At 41.2% G+C, this 19,602-nt stretch overlaps 1 protein-coding gene across 2 annotated transcripts in view; it reads left to right on the plus strand.

The window, feature by feature from the left end:
- pdxdc1 (pyridoxal-dependent decarboxylase domain containing 1) overlaps window positions 1-19,602 on the plus strand; it is a 52,615-nt gene that overhangs the window by 30,907 nt on the left and 2,106 nt on the right. For both annotated transcript variants that reach the window (XM_030725573.1, XM_030725574.1), the window contains exons 14-22: window positions 2,589-2,649; window positions 5,277-5,347; window positions 6,114-6,219; window positions 6,669-6,843; window positions 8,664-8,776; window positions 8,881-9,002; window positions 12,069-12,161; window positions 15,301-15,397; window positions 16,586-16,684. In XM_030725573.1, the coding sequence (XP_030581433.1) occupies window positions 2,589-2,649; window positions 5,277-5,347; window positions 6,114-6,219; window positions 6,669-6,843; window positions 8,664-8,776; window positions 8,881-9,002; window positions 12,069-12,161; window positions 15,301-15,397; window positions 16,586-16,684 (937 nt within the window). The remainder of the gene's footprint in view (window positions 1-2,588; window positions 2,650-5,276; window positions 5,348-6,113; window positions 6,220-6,668; window positions 6,844-8,663; window positions 8,777-8,880; window positions 9,003-12,068; window positions 12,162-15,300; window positions 15,398-16,585; window positions 16,685-19,602) is intronic.

Raw genomic sequence — 19,602 nt, forward strand, 5'->3', positions numbered from 1 at the left:
TTCTTCTTTGCTATTCTCACAACTTATTTCGTAGCAGCTGTCACGTCTTGCTGTTTGGCCATCTCATTGCATTTTGTGGTGTGGGGTTTTGGGTTATTCTCATACTGGAAGAAACATCCATGACCCATCTTCAGTTTTCTGGTTGAGAGAAGGAGGTTCTCATCCAAGACTCTACAGTACATGGCCCTGTCCATTGGTCTCTCAATGCGGTCCTGTACCCTTAGCAGAAAAACAGCCATGTTTCCATGTCTGTGCTTGACTGTGGGGATGGGGGTTTTAGGGTCATACTCAGTATTTCTCTTCCTCCAAACATGGCAGGTCAGGTTGATCCTAAAGAACTTAATTTTGGATTCTTCTGACCACACGAATTTCTCCTAAGTCTTTTCTGAATCATTGAGTTGTTCACTGGAAAACTTAAGACGGTCCTGTACATACGCCTTTTTTAACAGAGGAACCTCATAGGCACTCCAAGATTTCAATGGATTATGAGCTGTTGGGTCTTTTTGACCAGTGGTGTTCTTGGTGATTGTGGTCCCAACCGCCTTCAGATCCTTAACAACCTTCTCCTGTGTAGCTTTTGGCTGATCTACTACCTTTCTCATGAATCATCCTCATCCCATGAGGCAAGATCTCGCATGGAGCTCCAGACCAAGAGTGATCAATGGTCATTTTAGATTTCTTCCATTTCTGAATAATCGCACCTTCACACCAAACTTCTTGCTGATGGTCCTGTAGCCCATTCCAGCCTTGTGCAGGTCTACAGCCTTGTCCTTGGTGTCCTTTGACAGTTCTTTGGTCTTGCCCATGGTGGTGGAGAGGTTGGAAATTGATTAGGTGGACAGGTGTGCTTTATACATATAACGAGTCATGATCAGGAGTACAATACTTTGTGTGCCAGATGGGCACAGTCAGTCTGGGAGCCAGAATTCTGTCTGAGTGGTAAAGGATCAAATATTTATTTCACTCAGTGAAACAGTATGCAGATCAATTTCTAACTTTTATGAAATGTGTTTTTTCTGGATTTGTGGTTAATTTTCTGTCTGTCTCTCCATTAAAATGAAAATACCATAAAAATTAAAGACTGTTCTTTCTTTGCAAGTGTGCAAACTTACAAAATCAGCAGGGGATCAAATAATTATTTGCCCACTGTATGTACTACAGTTATCATGAACATACCATAGTCAAAAAGCAGTGACACCAAGCAGCAACTCCTAAATATGTGTTTACATTACACCCTTTTTTAGGGTCACCAGCCTATCCTAGGTGTCATAGGGCAAGAGGCAGGATACACCTGTACAGGTCACCAGCCTGTTGCAGGGCTAACGCAGAGAGACAGACACCCATTCACAATCACATACCGTATTTTTCGGACTATACGTCGCTCCGGAGTATAGGTCGCACCAGCCAAAAAATGCATAATAAAGAAGAAAAAACATATATAGGTCGCACTGGACTATAAGTCGCACTTTTTTTGGGGGGGGGGGGGGTTGATAGAATCCGAGACCCAGAGCAGAAATTCCATCTTGAACGGCAATTTAAAATAATAATGGATTAAAGAACAGGACGAACACGGTTACACCTACGTTATGCTAACGTAGCACATTCAGCTACATGACGCACAACGAACACGTGTTCGGTATTGTAACGTTGTAAACACACTTCCAAAGTCGGCGATATTCACAACAAAGGTCGTCTTTATTAACAGAAAAACGGCTGCTGTAGGCCACAGCCACGCCAACCACAACTACAACAGCGGAACAGCAACACACACACAGGCAAGCTCTCGGTCTTTTTCTCTCTCTCCATGCTGCCTTCACGAACCTCCCGAACAGTCCGAAATCCCACAACATCAACACGCTCTCTAACTAAGAGAATCGCTACAGTATGTTAACGTAACATTAAGTTATTCAGATAACCATAGCATAAAGAACATACTAACAAGTTAACCAAACCATCAATCCATTGAATTCTTCATCCTCGGTGTCACTTCTAAACAATTCCGTACACTCCGTAGACGAAGCGCCGCTTCCTCTTCTGTGTCGCGTTAGTCAGACTCGTCGTCAGCTGCAGTTCCAATTATTCCAGCCTTTCTGAATCCCAACAGGATGGTTTGTCACTGAAGCCCATGTTTTCTTGATCCATCCAATGACTTCCAGGAAAGTTGGGTGGCGCATTCTCCCAGTTGCCGTTAAGCTGTGCTCTCCATCCATCATCCACTGCGCCCACAGGTTACGCAAGACTGCCTTAAAGCTGCAGTTCACGGAGATGTCAAGTGGCTGGAGTATTTTGGTTCATGTGTTATAAATGTCACATATACGTCGCTCCGGAGTATAGGTCACACCCCCAGCCAAACTATGAAAAAAAGTGCGACTTATACTCCGGAAAATACGGTACACACCTATGGGCAATTTAGATTGACCAGTTATCCTAACCCCAGTAACTGCATGTCTATGGACTGTGGGAGGAAACTGGAATACCCAGAGAAACACCCTTTCAGCTGAAGTTAATTATTTTTACGTGTTAGAAAGCCTGTCACCATGTGAGTAAATGCCACAGATCCCTGATCTGTGTCTTTGTGTGTCCAACAGGTCGAAGATGAACAGAATTCTCCTGTGGTGCTGTTCAGGTTTTCCCAGGAAACAAGTGCTGGTAAGACATTCGTGCTCTCAAAGTGTAAAAATAAAGAGAATTTTGAATAAGGACTAAGTAGCATGAAGGCAGTAATGGCAGTAGAGGTTCTGAATCTTTTTACAAGTCCAAGAACCCTTTAAAGAGGAACATGACGTCATTGGTAGTGATTTAGGAAATATAACAGTGTAAATGTTCAGATGTTCCAGAAAAATCAAACACACCAGTATAACTGACTTAATGGCATAGTTGAGCTTCCGTGTGCCATTTAACACATGCACTGCAGCCATAACCTGAATTTCCATTTGCGATTGGGTTAGAAGTGTGCAGTTAAAGTTGTGTCTTGCCTCCTGTCCCCTTTACCCAGGCAGCACCCTCACAAAAAGCACAGAAAGTATTTCCACTAGTTAGAGCATGTCACACAAAAGCAATTGTTATATGATAAATTAATTACTTTGGCTAATGACTTGACGTGAGTTTTTTTTATTTTACATTATTCATTCCTTTCAATAGTTCTAGAGATGTTGAGGGGAGACTGAGGAGGACATTCAAACTACTACCCAAAGACATCTTTACTTGAAGCCTTTGCTTCAGAGCCTTGTTTAAGCAGTGACCCACGGTGTATAAAAAGCAAGTCAGCTTTTTGCCTCAAAATGTTAGTAAGGCAGACCAGGAAGACAAGACAGTGGTTGTCAGAAAACTTTGAAGTTAGCACGGTAGAAAACATCTCATCTTGTCTCTCAGTTCAAAAAGCTGCACTACAACAAGAAAAAACTGTCTTCTAGAAAGTTACCAGACTTCACTTTGGGAGTTGCTGCTGGTGGTGGTTGATTAGTATGGAAGTCTGAGCAGCTACCATAGCTGAAGCTAAGGAAGAAACACTTCACGCTGCATTTGGAGTTTCATATTTTAAAGGGCAAACAGGGTTATATTCCAAACATGCAGTTATTCTGTTGACCACAGTGTAGTGAATAATGTTGGCCAGTGACTTGAGCAGTGAGTGTTTGAAAGCTATATTCTATCAATCAGCAGGTCTTTTCAAGATCGTGTATCATGGATATGAATGCCTTCATAAAACGTGTTTGGAGAGCCATGGTGATCTTTGAGTAATCAGAAGTCAGAAAAACTTTATTGATCCCAGAGGGAAATTTCAGTTACAGCTGCAACCGATTATCATATAGAAAGAATAAACACTCTAATAATTTAAAACCAAAAACTATTATGATATCAAAACCAAAATGATAAATTTGTAGTATATACACAGAATACAGTTAAGGCAGTAGCTGTGATAATAAATCTAAATCTGGAACATACTGTATAAATGTACACGATGCATTGATGAACCACAGTGTCACCTATTCAGGGAGGAGTCATAGAATTGATGGCCACAGGTAGGAATGACCTCCTGTGGTGCATTTTGGTGGGATGAGTCCTGCACTGAATGTGCTCCTGTGTCTCATCACTGTGTCATAGAGTGGGTGGGAGCCATTGTTCATAATGGTAGTGTAGATATGGATATAGAGAATGATAATTATTATTTTCCATTCTCCTCCCATCAGCTGCCTCAGTTCAGGGTGCACATCACAGATCTTTGGATGCTGAAAATTTTGAAAGATTATGATTTTTTTTGGACCATATTTTCCAAATGGCTGTAGACACTCACTGTTGAGGCTCTCTGCTGACCTTCTCTCTACACATTGATTTAAACCTAAACTTTGAAATTTGAATTCATTTAGATTCACTGATTTTCAGCCCAGTTCTTGTGTAATGTGGCACAATTTTTTAAGCGCACACTGCACACCATGCCAAGAAGTTTTTGGCTAATAGTGCTTTTAAAATCACCTTATTAATGCAAAAATTACATTTTAAGCCTCCCGAACTGTTTTGGGAACAAACAAATGATGTGTTTCTGTGACAGGCTGGTAGTAACAAAGTGCCTAAAGCAGGGGTGCCCAAACTTGCGGCCCATGGGCCGCTTTCGGCCCTGCCGCCTTCTGGTCCACAAATTGATGTCAAAAATAACATACAAGTTGACCCTTTAAGTTACTTTTTTGACATTTCGCTTAACCCCCTTAATTGGAGGGGAAGGCAAAATGCCAAAAAAGTAACTTGAAGGGCCAAATTGTATGTTGTTTTTGACATCAATTCGCAGACCAGAAGCAGGGGGCGGGACCGGAAGCGGCCCACGGGCCGAGTTTGGGCACCCCTAGCCTAAAGATACAATTTAAAATTGATTCTTTGCAAAGTTGTCTGCGATGTATAGACACAACACTGGTTCATCCCTTGGATTAGGGGCCTTATTATGCTCAAATCAGTGTTAAGTGGCTTAATGAAAAAAAAAAATTCTGAAAATGGTCAGGTACAAAGACTGGAGTGAAAATGAGTGAAAAAGCAGCCGATATCCTTCAGAAATCCCACTCAAGACCACTTAAAAATATTACACATCTGGTTTCTTGGAAGCAAATATATAGAAATAAGGGGTGACAAAAGACTTTTGTACAGTACTATACATACCACCTTTACATGCAATCTTCCCTCTTTAAATGTTTTGAATGAAGTAATTAGAGAGACAATACCTGAATAGTAGCATCACACCAATCAAACTATGATGTCATATTTCTTTACTTCTTCCTCCACTGCGTGTTTAGCATCCGGTGGAGGTTCAGTGGAAGTTTTCTGTGCTGGAGAGAAAGAAGTTCTTGATGCCTTCAACAGATGGGTGAGTGTTTTTATTTGTGCCATAGCTTCTATATTTGTGTTGACAATAGTCAAAGAAGTTTCTAAAATGTCAATAAAAACACAAAAATACAAACTGGAAATTTTAAAAAAGACGTGTCCAGCATGCACTCACTGGATGCTGGGTTGGACCTCGTTTTGCCTTCAGAGTTAATTCTTCATGCTGCACATCCCTGATGTGATTCTTCCACCACATTGTAAAAGGACTCTATTGGACTGAGATCTGTGGAATGTGGAGGTCCTTTGAGTCCTGGGAACTCATTGTTATGTTGAAGAGACCAGTTTGAGATGGTCTGAGCTTTGTGACATGGCATTGGAAGCTGCCATCAATAAAACAGTGAAATTTGTTTGTCTCACCTGTTCATGTAGCAGCTGACTCTGTGCCTTCTGTAGGACTTTTGTAGCTCAGCGGCCTCTAACAGAAGATCTCATTTGTAGACTTTTTGGAGTAATCTTGCTCTGTCTGCATCTGAAGCTGAATCTCAGGTGGTCCCTGTGGTTAGCCATCTTACAGGCTGTTTGCTCATAGCTTTAGGCAGTTCTTGCCAAAGTGAGTCAAAACGTCTGGATGAACGCTCAAACCTCATCCTGGAGGTTTGAGCGTTCATCCAGACATCTTGTCTGAATGTTTATTTTTAATGGGATGCTATAAGTTGTGAAGCTGTCTAAACTAAACCTGTTTCCACAGGTGTGCTGTCACTGTTGTCAGCAAACTGACTTACAGTACTTTTTCATTTCTGTTGTTGTAGCTGGGTGAAGAGCTGGCCCAGCTGGTTCCTGGCAGTGGAGTAGATGTGGTGGAGCTCGAAGATGAGGGTACCTGTGTTCGCTTCAGCCCCCTCCTGACAGCTGCAGGTAACATGAGCTCGTGCTCAGATGCACATCATCCTGCTCGTATGTATTTACAGTATATTTAAGTGTTGCTAGCAAGGTTGAGAACATCAGCAGGAAAATGTCATAATCCTAAAGGGTAACTGGACTGTGCTCACGGTGCCTTTCTACCCAATTTGAGCACTCAAACCCTTTCTTACTGCAAGTCTCATTCACGCAGTTCCACACACATTCATGCAGCACTTTAATCTATGCCTGAGTGCTTTTTATCTAGCATACACACACACACACACACACACACACACACACCGTGCATCAGGGGCAACTTGAAGATCAGTATCTTGCCCTAGGATACTTCAGCACATGGACCGGAGCACCCAGGGATCGATACACTGACACTCTGATCGGTAGGCTCTACCACCTGAGCCACAGCCACCCCACAGTCATACCTCTGACTTCTCCCTCCTTTCCAGTGCTAGGGACCCAGCAGGAGGATGTTGAGTCCCTAGTGGACAAGCTGACAGAGCTGGTACCTGTGATGAGCTCCACAATGTCCCTCAGACAGGACTTCAGAGAGGAAACACACCGACATTCACCCTCACTCAGATACATAGAGGAGCTCAGCTGGTCTGGCCTGGGAGTTATCCGGTAAGGTTACATTTCTTTCTTACTAAACGTGTCACTTAATCACATCTTGGATGCATGAAAGAAAAGTCAGTGCTTTGAGGAGAGGAGTCTTCTCAGATTAAGTTGGTTAAGGCTTTTGAAAGCTTTGGACAACCACAATAATTTTTGAATTTGCATTCACACCAACTTCATGAAGGGTCCAAAACATAGATTGATGAGGGCTTGAATCCAAGGTGGAGAGCTTGACAGATGGTAAATGAATATAAAGATGATCAAGTGCTCATTAAACTGAATTTAGTTAAGATAAGCTAAAGTTTCATGTTATTGTTGCTGTAACAGAAAAGAGGAATTCAGGTAAGGAGTATTAACGTTACATCCTTCATGGAAATTCATTTTAATCAGAGTATAGCATGAAGTCAGTTAAATATCTGGGATACTAACCTGGTCAGCTGAGTAGCAAAGAGGGTTGTTAATCAGTTTCAGCTGCTTTGGTCTTAAATGGTAAATGGTAAATGGACTAGTTCTTATATAGCGCTTTTCTACTCAGTATGAGCACTCAAAGCGCTTATACAACCTGTGCATTCACCCATGCACTCCCATTCATACAAGCACTTCCATTTTTTATGAAGCTAAGTGCTTTAATTAACTAACATTCACACGCATTCATACTCCGACAGAATGGTCGGAGAGCAACTTGGGGTTAAGTATCTACATTGGCATGTAGCCTGGACTAGCCAGGATTCGAACCGCTGACCTTCCGATCAGTAGGTGACCTGCTCTACCTACTGAGCTACAGCCACTTAATGAAATTAAAAGTGACAACAATGAGACAACCCCCCCCCCCCCCCTCAAACAGGGATGGTTTCATAGGTGGAGGCCACTCACATTTGTTCCCTCCTCATCTGTCTAACTTCAACCTAAATTAGGCACATCTGACCAGCCCAGAGGCCATTTTGATCCAGTGGATCCTTACAGAACTGATCAGTGAGTGGAGAGTGTCTCATCCCACAGAAACACAGTTTACTTACTGTTCCCCTTCACACTCTGTGTACTCACAAATTAACTATTTATTTATGTATAAATTAGACTGCCATAGATTGTAAAATTGGGATTAAGGACTTATCCGATCACTCAGGTGTATATGTAACCCTACACCTAACTAATCAATGGAAAAATACACTCTGGAGGTTTAATAGAAGCGTTTTAAAAGACTGAACAGCACAGAAACACCAAGAATTTGAAACATTTCTGCAGAATATTTGGGGTAAAATAGTTTTCCTTACAGCCTCTCAGAAAAAGGAAAAAACAGAAAACACTCATTGAACCATCATCATCATCTTCATCATTTTCTTGCTGGTTTTGTGTTAAAATTACTGCACTATTGTGAGCTGGCATCTTTATACTATATTCTCAGTGATATCAGTGATGTAAGGAATTCATATTTTCGTTTGTTTCTACAAAGAGTCTATCATATATTAAAGCTGATTTCTTATAGTGTGTGTGTGTGTGTGTGTGTGTGTGTGTGTGTGTGTGTGTGTGTGTGTGTGTGTGTGTGTGTGTGTGTGTTTGTGTGTGTGTATTTTAAATGTAGAAATTTACACAGCAAAGTTTTAATTAAAGTTACAATTTATATTTTAATTGGAACAAACCTTTGAGACATACACACTAATAAAAAGATGTTAGTGTGACTTTCATAGTACCACTAAAAATATAGACACTTTATATTTTTTCAGTGCATATTTGATTTCTTTTTTTGTTCTTTAACAGTGTTGTAACATTGTCGTGAGATCTGCTGCAGTAGTGTTTAAACTCGTGTCTGTGATGGCTGTGGTGATGTTCAGGTATGAGCCACAGGCTGATGGAGTGGATGAGGGCAGGAAGGAGCAGGAGAAAATTAACACTGAGCTACTCAAGAAACTGCAGGATCTTGACACTGACATCATCTTTTCCACTGGTAGGCACCTCTGCTCATCTGAGAGGCTTTTGAGAAACGCAGTGTTTATTGTTTGAAACATTTCTAATGTTGCGCCCTCTGTTTCTGTTCGTTTCATTTCCCAGGCCCTGAGGTGGGGACGGAGCAGAGCTGCATCTTTGTGGGTATGGTGACGGACGACGTTGATGTTTCAGACCTGGTGGATACGATAGCTGCCATGGGGAGGGACATAGAGGAGAGCGGGAAGGTACAGGATCTTTAAATAATGGAAAAAATGAAGGTTTGTTGTAAGTATCCTTTATTAGTAAGGGAAATACACAAAGTAATGTACACAAAAAAAACCGCACAAACCCAAAAGGTTAAGTTAAAATGACCGCTCTCTCAACATGCCCGTGCACTCCAGGAGGAATGGGTCAACACCCCACAGGCCACTACTGACAATCTGATGATGTCTGTGTGCCGCAGATGTGTGACGCCAGCGGTGGACACACTGTACTGATCTCTGACCACGCTGTGTCCACTTTGTGAGCACACATGGACTGCTGCAATGATACTGTGATGCATTGTTGTGCTTATACATTACTGATTAGTTTAAAGTTGGGACGTATAAAATTTAAATAAAAACAGAATACTGCGATTTTCAAATCTCACATCAGAACACAGAAAACATCTCAAATGTTTAAAACTCAGGAAATTTGTAGAAAAATATTTGCTCATTTCAAATTTGATAGCAGGGGCCATGTTTTCGCCTCTTCTTCTGTCAACCGTCCGACAGAGCAGTTCCTGGACTTTTGGAAGAGGAATGTTGTCCCAGATTTGTCTGATAACAGATTCTAGCTGCTCTGCAGACCTTAGTCGTCTTTGCCATCGTTTTTGTTTCATTCATGTGCCAAATGTTTTCAGTTGGTGAAAGGTGTGCACTGCAGGCAGAGCAGTTCTTCTACTATGAAGCCAGGCTGTTGGGGTAGTATACAGTTTAACATCGTCTTTCTGAAAAATGCAAGTCCCGAAAAAGATGTTGTCTTGATGGGAAGCGCACGATGCTCTAAAATCTGTGTACACCATTCAGCATTTCTGTAAGGACTGATGCACCCCTGTACCATTTGAGGTCCGGGCTTCAGAGCTGACCACAGGGTCCCTCTCTTGTTTTAGTCCGGAGAACGCAGTGTCCGTGTTCTCCAACAAAACACAAGTCATCAACCACAGAATGGTTGTCAGCTTTAAATGAACAGCAGCATTGTTTGGATCATGTTCACATTTGGCTTCTTCTTCTTCTTTAATCTTGTCGATGGCAGACAATGATTTCTGGAAGTGTTCCTGAACCCATGGAGTGATTTCCACGACACAATCGTGCCTGTTTTCAATGCAGTGCAGGGCTTGATGATTGTGGGCATCCAGTTCTGATTTTTGGCCTTGTCCTTTGTGCACAGAGTCTCCAGAATTTTGGGATCTTTGAATATGTCATCATCTACAGTTCATAATATCCTCAAAAGAAGTTCAACAATCTGTCAAAAAAAAAATTGTAGAACAATTTCAGGATGCGTTTTTTTTGCAGATTGGTGAAACTCCGCCCATCTTTGGAGAAACTCGTTATCTCCAAGATGCTCATTTTTATACCCAATCATGTTACTGATCTGTTGCTAATTAACCTAATTGGTTGCTAAATGTTTCTCCAGCTCTTTCTTTTTAATACCACTTACTTTCCCAGCCTTTTGTTGCCTGCATCCCAACTTTTTTGAGATGTGTTGCTGCAACCAAAATAAGCTAATATTTGTCATGAAATAATAAAATTGCCCAGTTTAAACATCTGATATGTTTTTTGTGTTCTACTGTGAATCAAATATGGGTTTATGAAAATCATAGCATTCTGTTTTTATTTACATTTACAGTGTAAATGCTTCTAAAACTCAGGAAGTTGAGTTCAGGGTCAGGCTGCTACCTCACTGCAGGGGGTCTTCAGGTTGCAGTGAATCCAACGGTGACAGTGGCTTTACACTTCTGCATTAAATCTGTGCTGTAGCTACCCCATAAATGTAAACCCTTCTGTAACCCTACACTGTAGCCTGATGCACAGCTCCCTAGAAATGTAACTACATTGTCGTTGACACAACCTGCACAGGTGTGAAAGGGTGAATGAGGCCGGCAGTGCTTTAACTGTAGAAAAGCATTGACTTACCCTTCTAGTCCTGAAAGCTCGTCCTTCTTTTATATACAGTCTATAATTAAAATACTATGATTTTAACATGGGCGTGAAAATAAAGCCATCTTTACAAGGATAATAAAATGAGATCAGATGTGTCATGGTCCTGGGTTTGGATTCAGTTGTTGTTTTTAGTTTTATCTTAAAATTTTAGTTCCATTTGTATTAGAGTTTAACTGTTCCTCAGGGTTTATTCTAGTCTCTGTGGTTTCTTAGTTGCAGGTGTTTATTGTGTAGGTACAGTGCCTTGTGAAAGTATTCGGCCCCCTTGAACTTTTCAACCTTTTGCCACATTTCAGGCTTCAAACATAAAGATATAAAATTTTAATTTTTTGTGAAGAATCAACAACAAGTGGGACACAATCGTGAAGTGGAATGAAATTTATTGGATGTGTCAAACTTTTTTAACAAATAAAAAACTGAAAAGTGGGGGGTGCAATATTATTTTATATCTTTATGTTTGAAGCCTGAAATGTGGCAAAAGGTTGAAAAGTTCAAGGGGGCCGAATACTTTCGCAAGGCACTGTATGTTCTTGGATTCTGTGCTCTCAGTCCCGTTAGGTTAGGTTTTTAGTCTTGGTTACAGTTTTTCTGTTTGCTTGTTGCTTTGTTTTCTCTCTTGTGTCAAGTTCTGTGTACTCAGAGTTTCAGTTATTACTTTAGTCATCATTTGTTTGCTGTGTTTTGTATTTAGTTTTACTTCCTTTTGTTATTACCTTGATTAGTTTCAGCTGTGTCTTGTTTTCCTGGTGTTTCCTGTCTCCCTGATTGCTGCGTGTGTGTATTTATAGCCTTGGTCTCCTTGTCTGTTTAACCTCACTGTCTCCTAAATCATGTTTTTTAATTCACTGGATTCAAGTTGCTTTCTTTTGTGGCTTTTTGCACCGTGTGGACTTTGGCTTCTATCTTAATAAAGAGGTTGGTTTTCATTGACGTGGGTTGCCTGTGAGTCCTGCATTTCTTGCTGAATCTTGACAAACTGAAGATGAAACTGGAATACAAAGCATGCATATGCTTGTATCTGTCTCAGTAAAGCTCGTAAGGTTTGTGCTTCAGCTTTGCTTGATTCCTCATAATTGCATTTTTAAACAGTTGTAATTCTTTCCTATTTAGCTGCTGCAGAACATGACAGAGGTGGTGAGGAAAGGCATCCTGGAGGCCGAGCTGCAGCTGCAAAAGGCCAATGAGGAGAAACTCCTGGAGGAGGTGTGTGTGTGTGTGTGTGTGTGTGTGTGTGTGTGTGTGTGTGTGTGTAGGTGTGTGTGTGTGTAGGTGTGCGCATGTAGTGCAGCTGATCACAGGTTGCACATTTTTCACAAGTGGATGCAAGTATCACAACAAATGTTAAAGGGCACAACAAGCCCCGCCCCCGGCAGAAGTTTTAGCTGATTTGAAGGTCGTCCGTCTCACAAACATGTCCCTCTGCAAGCACTGAATCACAGAGATAACACAGGTCCTGTTGTCCAGGCCTATAATCCTCCAAGGTTTAAGAAGTTGAACTAAAAAAACTTTAATTTCGTGATCATGATCATTTTTTGTAAAAGCTTTATCTCTTATAATGAGAAAATAGGAGAAGTGAGAAGAGAGAGTGAGGAGAAGGATTGATAGAGAATTAGAAGTTGTCATATATTCACAATCAAATGTTACAGATCCATGCACAGTAATGTTATATGCTTCTTACTGCAAAAAATAATGATAATGTGTCTTTTTTCTGCTGTGATAAGGCCAAAAACGTGCATTAAATGAAGTTTCCCATGTTAAATTCAGGTATTCTGTAAATCCAGAATCTGGATTGGATCCAGATGTTGTTCAGTTTGGCACCAGTTCCTGACCCTCCACAGCTGTGCACTGAATATACTGAATTTTGAGGAGTGGAGTCTGGGGTATAATTGGCCATTTTTGACTACTTTTGATTTGACCTTTTATATTTCACCTTAAAAACTGTTTACTTCGCCTTGTCTGGTATCATTTTTTCAGCACAACCTCACGTGTGACTGCAGAGTTATTCTTTCATTTTGACATGCTGTATTAACCTTTTTTGTGTGACCTAAAATCACACAAACAACATAAAAGCCAAGTAGAAAAAATAGTTTTTACTGTAAAAACCACAAACATGTTTAACAATTTTTATAACTTAAAATACAAATCTAAGTTGTAACTTTCAAAACTTAGGTACAAATTTAGCAACAACAAAGTTATAGACAACTATTTACATAAAAATGCAGGAGATGCCTCAGTCGTTTCTGTACAACTATTTACAGTCAGGTGTCACAATAAGATGCCACGCAAATTATTTGTGACAGAGGGCGCCATCACAACCCCGACACTTCCAGGTGTGTCATTGGGTACACCTGTGGTACACCTGTGGTACACCTGGAGACAGTGTTTACATTTGCCTGCCTTGGGTGACTTTTAGCAGCATCTGTGACGCCACTACACACTAATCACACGGCACGACACATTAACTACACACTCCAAACACACTAAAATCTCTCAAATTTCAAAACTCGCTATCAGTATCGTGGTCTGTCAATATCTGGACCCCTTCACTCTCACAACTTTCACCTGTTCCTCATCAACCAAATGCCACATGTTGCTGTATATTTTTTTTCTTTGATTGGTTACATTTGTTTGTATTCATAACAATGGGTGAGTATCCAGACCTTTGACTGGTACTGTATGTGACAAATATTTTAAGATTCTCTTAGGCAATGCAGAAAGATTTATGGTTTTAGCATTAGCCGTAGCTGCTACCTTAATGATAATGATTGTAGTGGAGAATGACAGCTGTTTAAAAGCTGCAGTTGAGATTAGAATATCTTGAGGATATTGAGACAAAATTGGACACTTTTAGCAACAGCTTCTATATAATTTATAGGATATTTTAAACAAGTGCTCCGGCTGCAAAGTTACTTGTGAATGCAGTTATTTTAAATTGCAAAAACAGAAATATCTGTTTATGTGTTAGAGACCAAAGGTATATAAGAGAGAAGCTGTGTGATTCTAAAGGGATCACCATGCAGTGCAAACCTACAACAGTTTGTAAAGAAATTTTAATTTGTTTATCCACTTGCTGCTTTTTTGCATGTGAATGCATTTCCCTCCTTTCTTATGTTTTTCTCTTTGGCCCCAGCAGGGCTTTGAGAATAAACTAAAGAGACAAGTAACATCACTGCATCACTGCTTAATGTGTGTGCCACTCATGTTAGCGTGTTAGCATTCTCAAATGCCTCTTTTTCTCTGGCCATGTAGTGTGGCAGAGTCCACTCTGGTAAACTCCCCATCAAAGAATGGCTTACTGTTTTTGAGCAAGCAAAAGAAACAAAAGAGTCACACATGAGCCGTCAGTTGAGTCAGAGGTCACATGGCTCAAAGTGTGACGAGCCTTGGAAGGGACATGCTGAGGGATCTCAATACTGCAAGTGGTGGCCTTTCCCTGGCAATTCAACCTCCACACACACTATGACCCACGTGGCCTTAATGATGGCAGGATGGGTCGACCACTGACATCCCCCACCAGGGGTTAAATACCTGGAATTCCCCAACAGAACTTAAGAAGCCTGTCAGATCAAGTTTATATTTGATGGAAGCTTTCATACTTTCATTCTCTGTGGCTCATGTTAAGTCTCAGCTGAGATTTGGTATGTTAAAGGCAGACCTTGCTAGCTATTGTATGCAAGGTTTAAGGAAGGCACTAACTTGCAGGCACACTCAGAGACATCAAGAAATCCCATCATTCACTATTCCCATTAAATCAAGTCACCAAGGGTGCCTTAAGGTGACTGTTGTTGTGAATTAAAGGATGCATCAGCCTGAGGAATTTGAGTGGTGCAAACTGAGCTGTCAGCAGCTGATGAAACAGGGATGCAAATCTGAGTCTTGGCCTTATCGGCACAGGGCAGTGCAGCTGCAATAACCAGGAATGTTGCTCCAGTGGTCCCTTGGAATTATAAATTGGACACTCACTAAAGCTGACCAGTTGAAAGTATCAGGTTATTGTAGATAAGATCTTTTTTGGGGGGTGTGGGGGTAAAATTTGAAGTACTGGAGAACCCTTTGAGTTGTCCATTTTACTGCCCCATAATCAAAACCATATAAATCAGACTAAAAACTGTATCCAGTGGCTGGAATTCTGTGGTAAAATTGTTGTTTCCTGTATTGGAAGTGGCAGCCACCTTGGAAAATGGTGAGAAATTTAAATATTCATGTGGCTTTTTTTTTTCCTTCAAATTACTGGCTCCTGAGGGGGGGAACACATGTTCTGGTGCTTGTATTCACTTATGGATAGTGTGTGTCTAGAATCTTTGTGTGTTTGAGGAGATGTGACTCCCTCTGTGTGTTGTAGGGGATGCTGAGACAGCTTCCTCTGGTTGGCTCCATGTTAAACTGGTTCTCTCCGGTCCAAAGCTCCATAAAGGGGAAGACCTTCAATCTGGCTGCAGGTAGTGCATTTCTCTCTTTGGACAGTAACTGTCAGTCTCTTGTTCTGCTCTGTGTACAAAGTCACTCTTGTTTCAACCACATTATTTACAGGGTTCTAACCAGACAAAAGTCACAGGCCGGTGTTATCACACAGGTGGTGGTGGGGGGTATTCACTCACCCATCCAAACCGTTGAATCCAGGTGTTCCAGTCACTTCCACAGGTGTATAAACCAGCACCTGTGCATGCAGACTGCTTCTGCAAACATCAGTGAAAGAATGGGTCGCTCTCAGGAGCTCAGTGAGTTCCAGTGTGGTACCGTGATAGGATGATACCTGTGCAACAACTCCAGTCACTGCTAAATATTCCACAGTCAGCTGTTAGTGGGATTATAACAGAGTGGATTGGGAACGACTGCAACTCAGGCATGAATTGGTAGGATGCGTTCAATCAGTGGGGTCAGTGGATGCTGAGGGTCATAGTGCACAGAGGTCACCAACTGCAGAGTCCATAAAGACATGGATGAACCAGTTTGACTGGCCTGCACAGAGTCCTGACCTCAGCCTGACAGAACACCTTTGGGATGGATTAGAGCAGAGACTGTGAGCCAGGCCTTCTCTCCAACATCAGTGTCTGACCTCACAAATTAAGAATGGTCAGAAATTCCCATAAACACTCCTAAACCTGTGGAAAGACTTCCCAGAAGAGCTGAAGCTGTTACAGCTGCAAAGGGTGGGCCCACATCATATTAAAGCCTCTGGATTAAAGATGGATGTTACTCAGGTTCATGTGTGTGAAGGCAGATGAGTGAATACTTTTGGTGATATATTGTATATGAGAAATATTCAGGAGCCCATATTTTATAACTGTATAAAAATTTGTTACCAGTGAACCACAACAAGACAACCACTGTCAACAGAAGTAAATAACATTTGTCATCATGTTACAATGGAGTGTTCTGCTGGGAAACCTCAGGTCCTTGTGGATGTTATTTTGATCATACCACCAATTAAACATTATTGCAGAGCAGATATTGCCCCATGGAAACAGTACACTCCTACAGCAGGTCACGTTTTGTGTTGTGACATATGGGCTCTTTAACAGACCTAATCCCACTCATTAATTCTGTAACTGCTTCTCAAAGTCTGATTGTTTACCTCTGTACTATATGTGTAACATACATGAGTGGGTTAATGATTGTTTCTGTAGGTTCTCTGGATTCCACAGAAGTGACTTACTCCACCAAAGCCCAAGCAGGCAGGCCATCCCCACAAGACACTCTCCCCTCTTCATCAAAGAGATCCCCGGGTAAGAGAATTCCTGCCTTTCATTCACCATTGTTAAAGTAATAAATAAAAGCTCTTCTTGGAATTGCATCTGCTCTGATCACATGGGAATCATTTGTAGTTATCGGTTTTGACAGGTAAACAGGTTTTTTTTGTATTTTTGGCCACAGCGGCTTTTATCGACAGTGGAGAGAGACAGGAAACGGGGGAAAGACACGCGGGCAAATTGGCGATGGGCCGGGACGCAAACCCGCGCCGCCCGCACCGCAACGCGGCGTGTATATGTGGTCGCCGGCTTCACCACTAAGCCACCCAGGCGCCCGTAAACAGGTTTTTTATGAAGGAAGACACCTGAAACATTTTAATTAAAAAAGTAATTCATTTAATGTATTAAAGAATCAGAAAAATACACACATGCATGTGGGGACTCAGAAGAGACAGGCCTGTGTGCTCTCTCTATGAGCCCGTGTTCCTGTCTAACCACAACGTCTTTATACTGACAGCCTCCTCTTTTCTATACATAAACAATCTCTGGGTGTTGTCCAACTGGTTTTCATGACTCATGATTCCTCAGCTGTGCAGGCATGAAGAACATCATCTTCCTGATGTTTTAATTATGATTCCTTGTGGCCGGTCCTCAAGATAAGATGCTCTGAAACAGAGAAGTTAGTCTACTACTTTCTGATCTGTTACTCTCTGTCTAATGTGTTATTTAATTGTTTATTATTTGGTTGATCTACTGTTTATTAATTAATTTACTGGAGTTTACCTTAAAACATTTGTCCTTTATTCACTGAGTAAAAAAAGAATCCCTAACAGTTTCATCAGTAGATAAAGGTAACATATGCAACTTGTCCTTTTCTGTCTCGTGTACTCAGACTATGTACGAGTAACGCCTGAGAGACTAAATTCAGCTTCAGACTGCTCCACGTGCCCAGTTAACTTTTTTCCTACTCTTGAATCTATATGCTGTCAAAGAGAGGGACCTTTATATGGTCACCCACCTGCCATTCAAAGCAGAGCCAGTAATTCAGAAGAAGGTAAAGTCAGTCTAAAGGGAGGGTGGCTTCAAAGGGGAAGGTGCTAAAACTGTCTGAAACAAGCAGTGTAAGATAAATAAGGATGATTTTTAACTGAGAGTCTGTGGAGTTGGAGAGGAATAATGGTAAATGGACTAGTTCTTATATAGCGCTTTTCTACTCTTTCTGAGCACTCAACATACAACATGTTTACATTCACACCCATTCATACAAGCACTTCCATGATTATCAAAGCTAAGTGCTTTTTATTACCTAACATTCACACACATTCACACTCGAACGGTTGCATCGGAGAGCAATTTGGGGTTAAGTATCTTGCCTAAGGATACACTGGCATGCAGCCTGGAGTAGCCAGGATTCGAACCGCTGACCTTCCGATCAGTAGGTGACCTGCTCTACCTTCTGAGCTAAAGTGGGGAAAACAATTATTTGATACGCTGCCGATTTTGAAAGTTTTTCCACCTACAAAGAATGGAGAGGTCTGTAATTTATATCGTAGGTACAACTGGGAGAGACAGAATCTAAAATAAAAAATGCAGAAAATCACATTGTAGGATTTTTAAATAATTAATTTGTATTTTATTGTATGAAATAAGTATTTGATACAATAGAAAAACAGAACTAAATATCTGGTACAGAAACCTTTGTTTGCAATTACACAGGTCAGACATTTCCTGTAGTTCTTGACCAAGCTTGCACACATTGCAGCAGGATTTTGGCCCACTCCTCCATACAGATCTTCTCCAGATCTTTCAGGTTTCAGGGCTGTCGCTGGACAACATTGAGTTTCAGCTTCCTCCAAAGATTTTCTATTGGGTTCAGGTCTGGAGACTGGCTAGGCCACTCCAGGACCCTGAAATTCTTCTTACAGAACCACTCGTTAGTTGCCCTGGCTGTGGTGTTTTGGGTCATTGTCATGCTGAAAGTTCCAGCCATGACCCATCTTCAGTGCTCTTACTGAGGGAAGGAGGTTGCTCTTGGGATACATGACCCCATCCATCCTAACTTCAATACGATGCAGTCGTCCTGTCCCCTTTGCAGAAAAGCACCCCCAAAGTATGATGTTTCCACCTCCATGCTTCACGGTTGGGATGGTGTTCTTGGGGTTGTTCTTCCATTTTCTAATAATAATAATCAACAGTTGTTGCCTTCTCACCAAGCTGCTTTCCTGTTGTCCTGTAGCCCATCCCAGCCTTGTTCAGGTCTACAGTTTTGTCCCTGGTGTCCTTAGACAGCTCTATGGGCTTGGGCATGGTGGAGAGATTGGAGTGTGATTGAGTGCTTGGGCAGGAGTCTTTTTTACAGATAACAAGTTCAAACAGGTGTAATTAATACAGGTAATTAGTGCAGAATCGGAGGGCTTCTTAAAGAAAAACTAACAGGTCTGTGCAAGCCAGAATTCTAGCTGGTTGGTGGTTGATCAAATGCTTATTTCATGCAATAAAATGCAAATTAATTATTTAATAATAATACAATGTGATGTTCTGGAATTTTTTTTAGATTCTGTCTTACAGGTGAGGTATACCTATGATAAAAATTACAGACCTCTCCATTCTTTGTAGGTGAGAAAACTTACAAAATCAGCAGCGTGTCAAATACTTATTTTCCCCACTGTAGGTCTTCTTTTAGTTGTGGTGAGTGAAGCTAAAGTTCTTTCTGCTGATAAAAACTTTACCCATTGAAATCAAAACCATACCTGATTTAAATTTGAACAATCTCTCCTTTAAAGTCGTGTCCTTGTGTATCCTGAACACTTCCAGAAAACACTTGAATGGGTGATTGAAGACATGTTGTATAAAGCACTTTGAGTGCTCAGGAAAAGTAGAAAAGTGCTGTATAAGAACCAACCCATTTACTTACAGCTCAGTTGCAGTTGTCAGATTCCTGGAAATCCTGTTCT

Source organism: Archocentrus centrarchus, unplaced genomic scaffold (genome assembly GCF_007364275.1).
Source record: "Archocentrus centrarchus isolate MPI-CPG fArcCen1 unplaced genomic scaffold, fArcCen1 scaffold_58_ctg1, whole genome shotgun sequence".
In the NCBI taxonomy this organism is placed as follows: domain Eukaryota; kingdom Metazoa; phylum Chordata; class Actinopteri; order Cichliformes; family Cichlidae; genus Archocentrus; species Archocentrus centrarchus.